This window comes from Antedon mediterranea, chromosome 11 (genome assembly GCF_964355755.1).
Source record: "Antedon mediterranea chromosome 11, ecAntMedi1.1, whole genome shotgun sequence".
Lineage (NCBI taxonomy): Eukaryota > Metazoa > Echinodermata > Crinoidea > Comatulida > Antedonidae > Antedon > Antedon mediterranea.
The window spans coordinates 4,293,275-4,310,076 of NC_092680.1; the positions used below are offsets into that span (position 1 = coordinate 4,293,275).

Here is a 16,802-nt window from a genome sequence, read left to right on the forward strand (position 1 = left end):
GGGGTTTTACTGATACACTGTTCTGCCGCCTATAGGCCTAATGAGGAATCTTGCACTAAGCATGAACTTGTTACTTGTCACGAGACAGACAGAATGTGTTGTCCAATAAATTATGAAGTACTAATAATACTTTGCATTTTGTCTAGCAACATCTATTAGTCTTATATCATAAATTCGAACCGTTCATCATCTGTTGATGATAGTCTGGAAGAGAACGTCGAACAATGTCCTATTCATATAGTGGAGCGTACCGGTATGATGCATCATGACAGTTGACTATAATGCAAAGCTTACATATTTCCTAAATTAACTTAACCCTCTCAATCTGTTTCTGTCCCCAAGGCTGTGGCAGGGCCTAGTGCTGAGGCAGGGAGAGCACACCATATCATCTTTTTTTGTCTGCGGTTGACGCCACCTGTATTCGGTCTCGTACATTTTATGTTTAGCATTCTCAATTTTAAGAATACCCGCGTTATAATGTCAGAACATTAGGAACAGATAATACAAATTTTTGTGAAGATGCCGATGGATGTTTATACCAACTTTGAACGTATGAATTGCATGCCTCACTGGCTCGCACTTTGGTAAAACTATCACGATTCGACCTGTCCATTTAATTGAGGTGACGTCATATTAAGTGTTTGTTCTCATAAACAGACCTATGCATCGACGCTGACAGTTTAAATATTTGCCAGGTCTTGTACACTAAATTATGTTAGTATAACCATGAAATTAAATTGTATATCAAAAAAGGAGCTGATATAGGGTTTGTAAATAGATATTAATAATAACAGCTGTTGACAATGCGGTTTTGTCGCGCAGTAGACCGATGGTAAAGATAGGCTACAAAAGTTAACATGTGACGTAATAGGTAGGCTATGCACACAATGGAGCAGATCCGTTAGGAACGTGAGGATAGGGAACAATTTATGAGAACATTAGTAAAAGTTATCGGAAAAGTATATTTTTGTTTAGCCCTAAGCGTTATATATCACAATCCTTTATAATTAGCACTGTCCTTATTGTGTTTATTTCTATCAATTCCAGTCAACCATCCGTGCAAATGAATAAGTCAAACGTACCCTTTTAATACAAATTTGTTTGAGACACCACACAGTACGAAGCCTTTTCAATAAGGTAAATGTAGAACAATCGGTTTCACATGAACGGATTGTCTGTTCTCTTAAATATAATACCTTTCTGTTTGCTTTTTAAAATCATACACAAATAACATGCCGACGTTTTGATACGGAAGTTTTAAACTGTTTACAATCGATATAAAACCTCTTTTATAGTTGTTGGGATGATAGGTGGCGCTATCTACAGTATTTCCAATACGAAAACATTGATGTCTAACTCATGTCAAGGTTCGTTTCGTGTTTTCCTACGTTTCGTGTTTTCCGAAGTTGCTTATTGCATATATTGTATCTTCTTTGGTTATGTGTAACATTACTGTATATACTGTACTTAATTTATTTAGGAATGCAATATCATAAACTATAGTTTTAAAATTGAATGTTATTATTTTTATACTGACCGTGAGGAACACAAAAATAGTCAGATGTCAAATATAAGGACGGTGTGAACAATACAACGCATGTTAGCAAACGATGGCGAAAATCTATAGATCAAACAGCGTTCCATACTTTTTAAAAATTACATGAAAAAATTCCAAAACATTAATTGTATGTCATCAACACTTCTGCTAAACACTGCAGACTGTGATCGTATATCTACTAGATGATGCCAAAGTCTCATAAACAGGATTAAGAAATGTACAAACATTTCCTTATGACGTTACAACATATAAACACACAAGTTAGTTTATTTAAATACTTTTATTGCATTTTTTGCTTACTCTACTGTCTTTATCAATACAAACAAATCAAGACAATATATCGTATTCTCCAATGAACATAAAGTACATGTTTTTGTCAATTATTCATCTATGGGTTGACTTGAGTTGTTGATGAGCATAATTTAAATAAGCTATACTATAATAACGTTAAAGTACGTACTGGACAATTTTCTCCGGAAAATTAAGGAAGTAAGAAAATTGTATTACTGTTTATGATATGGAATCGATGCTGAATTGTCGAAAATATCTTAGTATGCAAAAGAATTCCTTTAATGTAAACGAAAACAATTTACATATATATATATGTGCACTCTTAGCAATACTAATAGCACAATTTATACTTTTTAACTTATGTATTATTTCCAAATAACCATTGAAACAACCCCTCAACGAACATGGGGTACCACCATAGTAATGAACTAAGTCTTTTTAACTAATTCTAAATATCTAAATAAGCAAAAGGTTCATATAAACATCACCGCTTAAACATTTACCATCGTGCACACTAGAAAAATATTAATATATCACTTAGCACTTTATCGAGAGAAAAAACAATGTAACGTATAAAACATCTCAGTATCTCGATTTCCAGAATAGTAATAATGAGAAACTTAATAGCACCTATTTCACACATTTTCTCATATAAACATAAACCATGGAGAATTTTTTACAAACTAGTAACATGACCAGTCGAGCTTTAGTGAAATATACAATTTTTTTTTAATGCAAGTCCCTTGCAAGTCCCCTTATTGTATCTGTGAAGAATTATGAACTACGCACCAAGTCGTGCACATGCGCACAAAGACTGTTAAACTGTTAAGATAAGGAATTTAACACTAAAACGTATTTACATCCACAATTGCAAATTTACTGTTTAAACATCGTTATATTAACACAAGCTCTAACTGGTCTCGGAAAATTGAAATCTAATGGGACTTGTAACATGCTGTATTAAGGTCAGTAATGACACGAGCGGCCACCGTAACGAGATGACGTCACATGTTCGACTTTTCTATACACATCAGCTAAACCGTTACTTATTTATTTTGCCGAGTGGTTTTCAGTTTCCATTTGTTTTGCTTTTTTAAAAACAAAACTTCAAAAGTGTGTTATAAATAAATTAAATAAATAAAGTGTATAATGTTTCATTCTATGACTTCAACATACTTTCTATTTTGTAAATTTAATTTGTGTGAACAGGTACTTTATAGTTTATGATTTTTAAAGTCTAAACAAATCGTTTTAATGCTCGAATGCATGTACGTAATGCGGTTGTAGTACTGTAGTTTAACATGTCCACAAAATGTCAATACGTTCGCAAGACTAAACATCTGTCACGTAGGCCTACTGTTAATTGAAGCAACAAAGGTGGTCCTTCAGGAAGGACGTTTAGACGGTGGTGATTATGTTTTCAATGTAGTAGACTTCGGTGTGTGACTGTGGTTGATGAAGAGCTGGTATACTCATCATACTTCCAAGGTATTTTACACGATGTGTTTCTGTGAGCTGATGTTTCGAAGTCCTGGTTCGATGACGTACAATTAAGATTAACACCATTGCCGAAACATGTAAAACACCACATAGGTAAAACGTAGCATTGTAGGTACCAGTTGCATCCAATAGAGTACCTAGTGTAAAAAAACGAAAACGTCACAAGTTACTACAAAACCAGACCTCTCTGTGGGGAGCAAGGATGACATTTTGCTTTTACATGAGAATGTTTAAAGTTCTATTTTATTGAGCGCTCCAGTTCCAGCTCAAAGTTTTGACACGCCAGGTGTGCCAAACTTTTTTTAGGCATATTAATCTAAAATCCCCGTCAAAACATAGACTATAAAAGTCAACAAAAAGCATGCCTACTTTTTTGTTCAGATCAACCATTCAACGCAAGGATATGGAATGGAAAGTATTGTCCAAGAGAATAGAATTCAGTGTTTTATGGCACAGTTGAATATAATAAGCCTACTAACCTGCAATTACTGAGCCAAGAAGATTTCCAATTCCAAAGGCTACACAAAGAAAGGTGCAACCAACAGAAGTTTGATTAGGCTGGAACACTTCAACGCACAGAGGAAACCAAAGCGTGTTGATCAAAGACCTCGCCAGGCTCAGAACTATTATAGAACATTAAAAACAATAGTTAAAATCTAATAATTAACTACTAAAATAGCTGTAAACACAATATGGTTAGCTCTGCTGTAAATCTTAAACATTGGCCAAATACTAATTTCTTTAGTTTATTATTATTTCAGATTTTAATAAAACCAAAATAGGAGAAGAATTGTCAAATTGACTGAGTCATTATAAGTTCATGGCAGTATGGTTTTTGTTGTCATTATTTTAAATTGAATTCTCAACATAATGCTGGACAAATGTTCAATATGTTTGGCTAAAATACTGTTTTGGCATATTAAATTACAGTTGGAATAGTTCCATTGAAATGGAACGATTGATTGATTTAATCAGCAATTAGATTAAATATTTTAGGATATCTAAATGTATGTCGTTGAAAATATTGATTGACCTTTACAGCATTTAAGTGCATCATGACGTCACGTGATGAAATAATTAGTTACAAAACGGCCAAAAATGAGTTTGATTTCGGTGAATATTGAATGTTTTGGATACATTTATTGAATAATATTTTTTTTGTTAAGAAAATTATGATTATGGCCAAATGTAGTTACAGTACATAAAACGAGCTACAAGATTGTGCTACATTGTGAGAAAATAATAACAGTGAACAAGAATTTAGAAGTCTAATAGAAAAAAAAGTCATACTAAAATGACAGTGTACCAAATACATATTTAAATGGACATCGATGTTCAGAGAGTGCTTTTTTGTGTAACAGTTGCTCGCCCGTGAGAACTACATGCGTTAAATTAACAATACTGAAAAAGAAATACAGTTACTAAATTAATCCGCGAACCCACTATCACCGTTTATTCAGCGAAGCAATGTGAAATCCAAATTACTTTGCAGTAAACAAAGCCGCGGAGCAATCTTGCGAAATTTGGCGGGGAAAGCCCCAGACGATAAATGGTGATAGTGAGATAATCCTAACATTACTATCACGAGGTAGTAAGTGTTACACAAAGCACATTTACTGAATACCGGGAAGTTTGAACAGTTTTACCTTAACGTGACCTTTCTTTTTTGAAAAAGAAGTGTTTCAATTACTTGACTCGTGTCTATTTGTTGGGATTACATCCAAGACATCTTTACTTAATTTGTATAGTTTTAAATTTGAATCTATCAGATTTCTAAAATTCTTTTAAATAAAAAAAAATGTGATTGATTGTGGCTCTTTCAAATTTGAAAAATGTCGTGAAAGAAAATCATTTAAATAGGTGGTAATAAAATATTGATTTTAAGATACAAATTTGAATTGTCACATGACTAAATTATTTAATTTGTTTCCAAAATTGAACATCGCAGACAATCATTCACAAGTTTAGTTATATATTGGGCGTACACCTATTTGGTGTGATTTTATATATTGGTGGTCTGAGAAAAATAGTTCCACCCATCGCAGGTTGGTGGTTACCTATAATACATATTAGCACTCCGGCGAAGTTGTTGGCCATAAACGGTAGTACCACTGCCGGCACAGCACCCACGAGGCTAGCTAGCCCGTAGGAACTTGAAACCGCCAGCGGTAGATGATCTCCAAGTAGGGTGCAGAGTACACGACCACCAAGCTCAGTTCCTCCCATCACGGTTAGGAATAGAGCACCATCCTCGTCGTCAAAGCCAACGCTACGCAGAAATCCAATCTATACAGATGTGGGTAGACTATGATGTTAGGCATATACATGAACATGGCGGACAACTGGAGGTGTTATGACGTTCATATTTAACATTTAAACCTTAAACTTGCATATTTTAATACGTAAACATTTGAATTTGAATTTTTACTTCTAAAGCAGTTTTGATTGGTTGGCGTTTGAATTATAACATTTTCGTTTCGCGACAAGCAAATTAGAGCGACTGCAGTTAAACAGAAAACCAAAAAAGAAATGTTTTTTTTTTTTTTTTTTTTACCACAATACAATTTCGAAAAAACATTGTATAAGCAATGATTTCGAAATTACATTTTGTTTTTTACAACAACCAATAGTAAACTGCTTTGTAATTAATTCACACGTCCAATACGCCTGCCATGATCGTTACGATTTTTTCCTTAATATAAACTGACAAGAGGTTTCCACATGTCTAAGCAGGAAGAAACCTCTCCACTTAACGGTCTAATTAGTATGTGAACTTAGATTGACACCAAGGTTGAAGGAAAACATTACGCGATCTCAAATCTCAAATGTGGATATTAATTAATCCGAATGTAATTCATTTAGGAAACTCTGTAAAAGTTATTTAGCTTAGAAATAACTCTTAAAGAGAACACATCACATAAGTGACTTCTAGAAAGAAAGAACTCGGGTATGATGAACAGTTAAATTAATTAATTAGGCTTATCAAGCTAACGCAATAAACCAAAATATATCATGTACACATTGCGGCAATATGTATTTGTTAAGTTTTTCAACAGTTTAAAACTTTAAACGACTTGCGCGAGTGCTTTGATTTGAAACCGTCGTAAGTTCCCAAAACCTTCGTGTCTGAACCGACCGAGGAAATTCTCTTTGTTATCTATAACAACTAAAAGGCATCCGTCTGACACAATCCTTGTCTCACCAAGCTGTCTCGGTTTACATTTTAAACAACAGAACCGCTCTTGATTACGTCATCATATATATATATATATATATATATATATATTTTGTTCAAATTAAAAGTTTATCTTATATTGTGAATGGTAATTTTACCATATTATTACAATGCAGACAAATGTGTATCATCTGTAAAAGACTTTATTAATAATTTAATAATCTCCTAAACATGCGTAGTCGCGGTAAGTTCACCGATTCGATGACATTTTACAATTAATATGCATCATTTTTAGATTCTGTTGTTGATTTAATAACCAGGATTGTGTAAAACAGGTAAAATTTGTGCAATTAATCCACAAAGGCAATTTCAATATCATATTATATAAAACCAAATACGTTATATTTTGTAATAACGTTATTATTTTATTTATGAGGTCGGGTTTTTTCCAGTTTGTGTTTTTGCATGGAAGTTCATCAGTCGGTTCATCTTATGAAATCTTACTCTAAATACCACGTGTTATTTACTAGTGTTGATACGTACCAGGTCTACATAGAAGAACACAATGGCGATACCTAAGAACAGAAAAGCCGTAGATATCAGCCACGCGTTGAGCTCTTTTAGCAAGCTAACTGACTTCTGCGCAAAGCTCTCTCTCCTCATTGGCATTCGGATTTCTTTGACTGGGTTTACTTTCTTCTCAAAGACTTCATCAGCATCTTCAGTTTCAAAGGACTGCGATGGTGAGCCAAGAAAGATACAACATACCAATCCGTTAAACATTATGATGGCGGCCATGATACGGAACGTCACACGCCATCCTAACATTTCTATGAGGGTTTCTAGTATGCCAGGAAATACCATCATACCTACAAAAAAAACACAAATTTTCCAAATTTTGCTGCAAATCTAACGTATGAGTGCGGAACATTTTGTTGTGAAGGCGGAATATTATTGTTGTAAGGGCGGAATATTATTGTTGTGAGGGCGGAATATTATTGTTGTGAGGGCGCTATATGGATTGATAAGTACAACTGATGTTGGATCTCAAACAAATAATACTGAAGTGAGATTAATTGTACTATATGAGACTTTGTATAATTGACATCTGTTGAAGAAGCACGAAAGATAAGAAATGTTTGTTGTACGGCAAATAAATATTTGGTTTGAACTTTAAGCACGGTCAATATTAGGTGAATTCAATAACACTTTAACCTTTATCGTTATTAAACAAAAAGTTGTCAAACTATTGTATTATTTTGCAAGTCATTTGCATACCAGAAGTAGATTTTAATTAGTTTAACATATTGTGTTTAAACATTTCCATGTGCCTGAGTATCTCTAGGTAATTGTTAAAGTTACTTCGCCATGACAGCACAAAAGTACACCATTCGCGTCGAAGCGCGTATATGGAGGGTTACAATAATGTAATACAGGCGAGGTATTTAGTGTTTTTTGCAATAATTGTTAATTTTTAACCTTCATCGCGCGCGCGCATGGAATTCTCTGTGTGGTATCAGTAAAGATAACCTAATGGTTAAATAGTAAACTTACCTAGAGCTGAGCCCAAGCCTACTGTACCGGTGGCCAATGCGCATTTACTGTTTCGATACAAGTTTAGAATTGTGTTGTAGGAAGTAAACTGGACCATATTACCACCGATGCCCAGTGAAATACTGTATGTAAGGAATAGAAGAGCTGCAGATTGAACAAATGACGTCACGATGCAACCAATTGAACACAACGCAAGACCAACGATGATTATCGGACGATAACCAAAACGATCGAAGAGCGCTACCGTTATCGGCGACGAGATAACGACAAGACTGATCGCAGCCGATCCGATCCAACCTAAACGAGAAAAAAAAAACAAGAATGATATTAGATAAGATTATTATATTAAAAATAAGAATATATACAACAATAAAATTAGTCATGTCAGTTCAGTCATGTTATGTTATGTTTTCAAAAATAGAAACATTTCAAAATAGGCCTATGCATTTTTATCAATTATTGTGTATAATAAAAACCCCTACTCCGAATCCTATTAATAAACATTTATCAATCATTTTAATTTCAATACGTATTTTTTCAAAACCAGGCACAGGGTCAAAGGTCTACTTATGCGAGTTTATTAACATTTCAAAAGGCAGAAGATAGCTGATATCTTATAATAAATGCGTCACGGGGACCATGGCAACATGTATAATGTAATTCACTGTCAAGTAAAGAGCTTCTCTCTTCATATTCTAATCGCAATATCTTATCTCGTATCAATACGGTTTTGCTTAGTTCTACATCATTTTTTGAATATTATCAGGTTCACCTGATAATAAAGTTTAATGTATAGGTTATATATAGTTATTTAATTACACAGATGCTATTGTAAAATGCTTCCTTATTTGCATAATATAATAATACAATAATAATACATTTATTGAACACCTGTTTATTAGTTATTTGCATATCTATTTTTGAAAATAAAAAAGTTTTATTTATTTGTTTTAAATGCTTGCAATTATTCACATTTAAATTCAACGTCTGTTGGTCTAAACCTCTGTCTACACTATTACACTACTGTATTTTGAATATGGTTGTGATATGCTTAAATATGGCAGTGATATGATAATCATCATTTCCATATAATATGGGCACATGTCTTTGTCGCATAAAGTTTGATAGTGTAGACAGAACTTTAGGATAATTCAAATCAGCTGTTTATTTCAATTCATTTTTACCAATTTATTCACATTCAGAAATTGGATAATTCACAAACAAAACCAGTGTCCTAATTACCCTTCCGGTCACTTTATTTAGCAAAATGAAAAAAAAGGAAAGTTGTATTACTTATCCACGATTAGGCAATTCTTTTGACACATTCTCTAACATTGCCCGACTGTGTGCAAAACGTTTTTAAGTCTAAATTTCAATTTTTAGAAATTATTTATACACTCGTATCAACAGCTACTGTAATATGTTGAATTCATTTAATAAATTATTATACTTATGTATCTCTAACGTATGTATATATAATATAACAATAATGATATCGCTAAAAAAACGAAGTTTTGGTATTTAAATACACGGTTCTTTATTTTCAATAGTGAATCTATTGTACAAAAGGCATGCTGCATGTAATATCAGCTCCTTATATGGATTTCAAAGGTTTCGATTTCATTACAGTTGATCCTATCATGGAGAATGATCCTATCGAGCAAAATGAGCGTGTTGGAATAATATTATAATTACCAACAACCAACGCATTAAAATAATGAATGCATCACGTGGTTTCGATTGCAAGCTTAATTAGTAAAGATCTGGTTCCAGCAGGTTTTTACCTGACTGACTGTCTGTTGTTATTGTCTGCTTCAAAAATACTACTGTATATATGCAAAGTACAGCCTCCTGTTGTTTTGTTGTCTGCTTAATATTAATACATTTCATTAAGGTTAAATCTATACTTAAAAACAAAATTAATATGTAAATGGCCCTGTAATTTCGGTGTCATTTAATTCATTTAAATTCACACAAATAATAATTTATTATAAAATAATAGTGTTATTAAGTTTTAGATTAGGTTAATTGAATATTCATTAATTCGATTAATGTCGGTTCTGAAGCACCATTTACAGTTGGCATGCATGATGCTAATTTTATTAAAACAATAATTGTTTATGGTGCTTAAACTTAACCTGCTGAACGTTTTTTACGGTACTTTTTGCTAAAAGAATGATCATCAAGTAACCTTGTTCCCATCCGGTGACCAATAACGAGTAAACACCCTTTCATACGGTAAACTACTCATACTATTTTTTTAATTGATGACAATAAATTCTGTACCTGTCCTCGTATTAACACTTATGTTATTTTGTGCATTTCTTGCATTGGTAGTCTAAAGAAGGCTACAGTGTCAATCCTCGATCTATCTACGTTATTGCTATGTCTGAGGGATTTTTTTAAAACTCACTTTTAGGCCTGAACAATTACATGGACGACGCAATGACGTCATTCCAACGTCTTCGATGGGAAGGCAATCAACAAAAGCTACAGGGTCTCGACTATAGTTACATTAGTTAGAGATAGGTTAGCCCGGAGGTCCATACATTGAATTACTAAAGACGAATGCTACTGTGTGTAAATAAATAACAATTGATAGCCTTGATGTTGGCACATAATTTCTATTTTCTGTTTTCCCATTCCGACCTGTTTCGCATTATTGTAGTTGCGTGCTATTGTTCACAACTTTCTATTGTTTTAAGACCACGTTTAAGGACGTTATTGAAACTAAACTTGTTATAACCTACACAAACATATATTTGCATACAATATAAAATCAATCAATAGGTCAAGACAGGTTAACGATAACCGTATTGGATATCAATCGATAACAATCGATAATCAGTCACAAATTGTTTTAGTAGAATTTCAAAGACTGGAGCTGGGTAAGGTAGTACGCTCTCTGTGCCTACTGATGGTTCTCTAATAAAGTTTCGACGTAACTGGAAATTGTCAAAATGAACGAAATGTTTCAGCATCGACAACCATTAGGCCTATATAGAGTTAGACAGACCACGTTCGGGGCAAATCGTTTACAATAACCGAACTTCGTTTTAATCGTCAATAACTCATTATCTAATTAAACTTAATTAGTAAAACAGGGTTACATTAAGTGGTTAAAATACGGTACTAACTTTACCATTGAGAACATTTTCTAGAAGTTACACATGATTTACCGAATTTTGTCCTATTATCGTAAATTTATTATATAGATTTTGTTAGGCATTTATACATTAACACAGAATCAAGACTATATGGGGTAATGCATACATAAACGTCTGATATCAACTTTAATTTACTGGTGTCTCTTTTAGAATTTGATATAAATGTTAGGCAAAAGTAATTAATGAATTGTAATTTGAACTCTTTTCGAACCTCTTGCGGTGTAGCTAATAGGAAATAATATGCACGAAGTCTCGCCAAAACGTGATGTCTATACGCAAAGTTTCTGACTATATGCTTCATTATAATGGGCGTTTTAACACTATGATTTTTTTAAAGTTTTGCCAATTTGTGGAAAGTGGATAACGCGCAAAATAACCCCACGCATAGAGAATTAAGATGCAATCCCCCTGAATTTGTTTTACAGAACGACGCCATATTTATTTATTGCATCAAAGATTAATATTACATTATTCTTTAAAATTTAAATTATGTTTAGTCATTCAACCAATATTGATTTCTAGATATCCATAAAGTCCATAAACTCATACATTTTTGCTGTCCGGTATTACGTGCAAACTTTTCATGCAAAGTCCGTAACTATCGACTAGGCTACTTATATCAGTGGTGGGTTTCTGTTAATCTTATAATGGACGATAACTGTATTTGGATAAATTATTGTGAAACCTTTTGTCGAAGACTAATAAATATTAGCTGTACCCTCCAAGTCCAACAAAAGCATACAATTGTAATAGTATTACAACAAAAACCATAATCGCAGAAAGGATGTTTTTCTTCCAGAGATATATTGCGCAAACCTAAGAATGCATGCACATGGAATATCGTTTGAAATTGTGCAATCCTAATAAGGAATGAATGGTTCGCCATTTATAGCATCGTTTCACAAAACCTCAGCATGCGGAACTACTTATTATTTTTAACAATTTAGACAACACCATCGAACTTTAACTTCTCATGATTAAGGAAGTGTTTAACAGAAAGAATATTATTATACGTACCAAGCACTTTAGCAAGCAAAACAATGGAGCGCCGGAAATCACGTTATGTAATTAAAGCTCGATTTATAACTCGGCTTAAGCGTATTTCAAGCAATTTGACCGATCACTTGCGTTGCGCATTACGTCGTTGCGTGTTGCGTCAACATGCTGATGCTTAAGCGTGGTTCCCACTAGCGACGCAACACCAGGACGTAACGCAACGCAAGTGAATTGACCAATCACAAGCGATGGCTTATTCGCTTGTGATTGCTAACTGTCTATAACTTCGCTTGTCATTGGTTAAATCGCTTACGTTGCGTCTACGTCCTTACGTTGCGTTCTAGTGGGAACCAAGCTTAATATTAACTACTCTACGTATATCAGCCCGGTATATAATGGTATATAAGCATAAATTATACGAGAACCAACCATGTGATCTAATTATATTAAGTCGTATGATTGCTGTATTCACCATGTACAAAGTTATACTGTAGTTTGTTATACGGTACCAGCATTTTCACAACAATTTTTCAATGTCAATATAATTTAATCATCGGTTATAGGTAGATCAAAAAAAATGTATTAGGTTAACAAAATAAATATATTCTTCTCATTTAAATAGCGTACATGATTGGCAACTGAAAACTGTAATTTGTGTGAAACCCTGAATGAAAAAATAAATAAAGCCGTTGAAATGAATTCAAATCAGGGACTAACCTATCTATACGATGTTTGAGACAGTTATATAATAAACTGGTATTTTGATATCTATCCACATATACTGATTCAACATTGTTGCAACAGACCATGAAAACTAGCCGTCCATCGTATGATCTTAAAAGTGCAATTGTAATATATTACACATAACGCGTTTGTGCAACTGCTTGAATAAAAATACTCTAACCAGGATTGCCTAAAATGTTATGCTGTCATCGTTATACACCACATGTCCGATAGTCTGGCTGTATAACTCATATTCCAGACTAAACTATGTATCTTCAATTACTGTATAAATTATATGTACTGTTGCAATGGTTATGGGCAATTTATAGGTCATAGTTTATTAGAATTATGCATACGCGCTGTACTGATTTTCTTAAACAGGCGCGTCTGATAATGTACTACATATTATATTACATTTTGCATAATATTTCCATACAATTATGAAATGTTATTCATGTGACCTTTGTATAGGATTATGATTATCATGCTATTGCACCATGAGAAGAGAAAATTAGATAGCTGGCTAGGTCACCTCGGGTGCCATATATGGTTCCTTCAGCCAGTCTGGCAATTGTTCAACACTAATCTCTTTTTAATGCAACTCGAGGACAACGAGGCTTTAGTTTATTAATAGTATTTTATACCGTTGGTGTTTTTATTTACAACAGATTTCAATGTCAAGTTGGAATTTATTTTCTAGATCATGAACTGTGATCGTCCTCTTTATATATAACGAACATTACATAAAAAGTATACAACAGAGCACTGCCAATGAATATTTTTATTTCAATACGTGTAGTTTTAGTGATTGAACGACAACAAGTTAACAAATCCAATCGTCCTTACTAAATACAGTACAATGCAAACAGCTGGTCATTCAAGGTCATTGATAAAATTGTACTGCAGTTAGGAATACGATGTGTAATTTACCAAGATGAGCTTGAATTATTTAAAAGAAAGCTTATTGTTCTATCGTATCATGGTGTGCATGCGTGCACGCATTCTAAGCACGAACATGATGGATGGTTAAGCCAGCAGCATACATGTAATTTGTTACAATTTTATTTAAAGTGGAGCTTCACTCAGACTTTCTCAGCTTATATTGTGTTTAAGTATGTTGAATACTATTTTCACTAACTATGATTTTGATGAAATAAACATATTTATTCGTATTCATAAATGTAACGCAAAACAATATTGAATACAGTATTGAATCGTCAGCGATTCAGATAAATAATGATGCAACAAATCAGGAAAATACTTACCTTCTTATTTATGACATATCGTCGGTTTTCCGATTTCACTGGCAGCTTATGCCTAAAAAAAACTACAAATATATTGATATTAATCTAATTCATATCTTACCTGTTATAATGGCATCGCTCTCAAATTCTTCTTTGAAACAGACGGAGATGAGATTGTAGTTGAAAATGAGCCCAGCTACTGGAACAAACAGCATCGCAGCAGCCAGCACACAAAGGCAGTTCCAGTACTTTGAGATGATCAGTTTTGACTTTTCAGCAATTCTGTAAACAATTGTTGTTTTATGATGAATTGTTCCGTTTGGTTTGATCATTTTTTTTAACGTTTCGTCTCCTTCTTCGAATTTGCAGACACGTTCGTAGTCGCAGACACTGTTCGCCATCACGGCCTTCTCCATACTTTCTTTGGTTAGATTAGATTTGTAATTATTGACCATGATAACTAAATAAAGACTGGAAGAGATTTTGTGTGTAGGTCTATTATACCAAACAACCAGTCCAGTCCTGTGTCACCTCTGCATATTCAAATGATTATGGCTTCACATTCCACTTCCCCAGCAACACAGCAAGCTAAACGTGACGTAACGCACAGCCAGACGAAACCGGTTTTTGATTCACCCGTGATGCATCACCTTCAACCAGTGAGTAATGACTTATGTTTGTTTGGTATAAAAAAAACGTGAATCTGTAAATAACATTTATAAAATAACAAGGCTTATTTCTACAATGATAATTTGTTAACGAAAAATCAACCCAATATAGTGAGTGTATTTTTCTAAAGCAATAAATCGCTCACGAGATGAGGCCTATAGTGTTTATTTTCATGCGCATTGATGCATGAATTGGCTACCACAACAGTCTATTTATAGAGATGAGTTGTGATTGGCTGTTGTGTTCATTCTTTGTTGTCTGGACAACAAAGCGAAGAAAAAGGTTCCCATCAACATTCAACAACATTTTAAAAACGCTCATATGCAACAAACAAGGTTGTCTGACCAATAACTGTTATCTGTGTTGTTGCATCATCTTCTTTTCAGTAAGATAATGATGTCAATTGTAAAATAAAACCGCTTGATCAAGTGGAAGGGAACAATTCCCTTACACTTGATCAAGCGGTTTTATATTTTACAATTGTGTATAGACTCCTGTGATTGGTGTTCGAATGGAGATCTAAAACCAGTTTCATGTCTTACCTCTTTTTCTTTTACAAAGATTAAGTTCTCATACGACAGTAAAAGAAAACAAACAGGAAAGAAAAATGAACAATTTCGAGGATAAACCGACAGAGATAAGCTAGCTCGGCACATAAAAAAACCCACCGTCGAATGTTTTGCAATTATGTAGAAAGTAAAGTCCAAATCCGCTTGATTAAGTTATTGAAAAGACTTTAGTTAGTTCAAGTAAATTTACCATTATGCTTACTATGAAAGGTAAGTCAAATTATTTAGGTCTCTCAATAAAAGCGGAATTAGACTTCAAACAAACTAAAAAAAAGGAGAATGAAGCCCGCATATTAAATATTTTATCGTCATTATTTTCAATTTGTCATTTCATTTAGCCTATAGCACAGTGCCCTAGTCCATTTCACATTACAACACATAGGTCATGCGCCACCATCTTGCTTCTTTGTTTGACCAGAGAGTTGTTATTGGATAATTAACAACTCTCTTGTTTAAATTTCGCATGGAGTAACTTCATGAATTTCGTCACAATCTAATGAATCTGCATCTAATGAACAATTGTTGTGTAGAGATTGAAGAAAACACTGATCAAAACATTTCTAACCTTGGATAACCTAGACAATTTTAACAATTGACATCTGTGTAGATTGTTGAGTTGATAGATGATTTGTATTTCAACGTATGGGCCAGTTCCAATTCAATATACCTCGTGTAATAAATTGTCAGTGAACCAATGCTGCTAAGACTAAGAGTCATTCCAATTGATTGTCATCACGTAGGGGCTAAAACCCTAAGTTTTGATTTAATCTTTCGTACTGTTTTCCTGTCCAAAAATATTCGACAAAAAATGTATTTAGGTCAGAGGAGTTCATAACCGTACACTGTATTTTAAGATAATTATTGTCGCCCTAAACAATTGTTTTGTTGAATAGGCCCTATGCCATTTTAATGTTACATAATAGTTATACACTTCAAGACCAAAAACTGGATCGAAACAAAAAAATTCCTGAAAAGATGTAATTTAAAGCTAAAAAATAGTTAAATTGTCAGAAAATGTTTTTTTGTTTGTTAAAATTAACCGTTTCTTTTGTCTTTTTATAAGTGAAATAATATTTTTGGGAGGTTTATTAAAACTGCAAAATGGCCTATTTAAAGTCTGATTTGCCTTAATACTATACAAATGAGATACAGTATCGAGAATCGGCTAACACAAAATAAACCTACTCTATTATAATGTTTGAAGAACGTTCGGTCATTGTCCTTCGACAACTGAATGAATGATTTAATCTAAATTGATTTCCTTTTAATTAAATGGACTTATGCAACTGACCAGATCAGGCAGCCACTTTGACTGGAATTGGGAGAGATGATACACCCCACGTGACACAGCGATAT

At 33.5% G+C, this 16,802-nt stretch overlaps 1 protein-coding gene across 1 annotated transcript; it reads right to left on the minus strand.

Moving 5' to 3' along the window:
* Positions 1-1,833: 1,833 nt before the first annotated feature.
* Positions 1,834-14,785, minus strand: LOC140062236 (monocarboxylate transporter 13-like). Its single transcript, XM_072108359.1, has 6 exons — positions 14,330-14,785; positions 8,079-8,375; positions 7,068-7,393; positions 5,407-5,635; positions 3,829-3,972; positions 1,834-3,486 (listed from the first exon to the last, which is right to left on the minus strand). The coding sequence occupies exons 1-6, from the start codon at positions 14,661-14,663 to the stop codon at positions 3,248-3,250; spliced, it is 1,569 nt and encodes a 522-aa protein (XP_071964460.1). The 5' UTR covers positions 14,664-14,785; the 3' UTR covers positions 1,834-3,247.
* Between the last annotated feature and the right edge of the window lie 2,017 nt (positions 14,786-16,802).

Bases quoted from the DNA above. Each gene is read 5' to 3' on its own strand.
- LOC140062236 (XM_072108359.1), bottom strand. From the start codon at position 14,663: ATGGTCAATAATTACAAATCTAATCTAACCAAAGAAAGTATGGAGAAG. The intron at 8,376-14,329 runs GTAAGATATGAA...TTTCTCGTTTAG, and splicing joins GAGCGATGCCATTATAACAG to GTTGGATCGGATCGGCTGCG. The intron at 5,636-7,067 runs GTACGTATCAAC...ACATCTGTATAG, and splicing joins TGTTCTTCTATGTAGACCTG to ATTGGATTTCTGCGTAGCGT.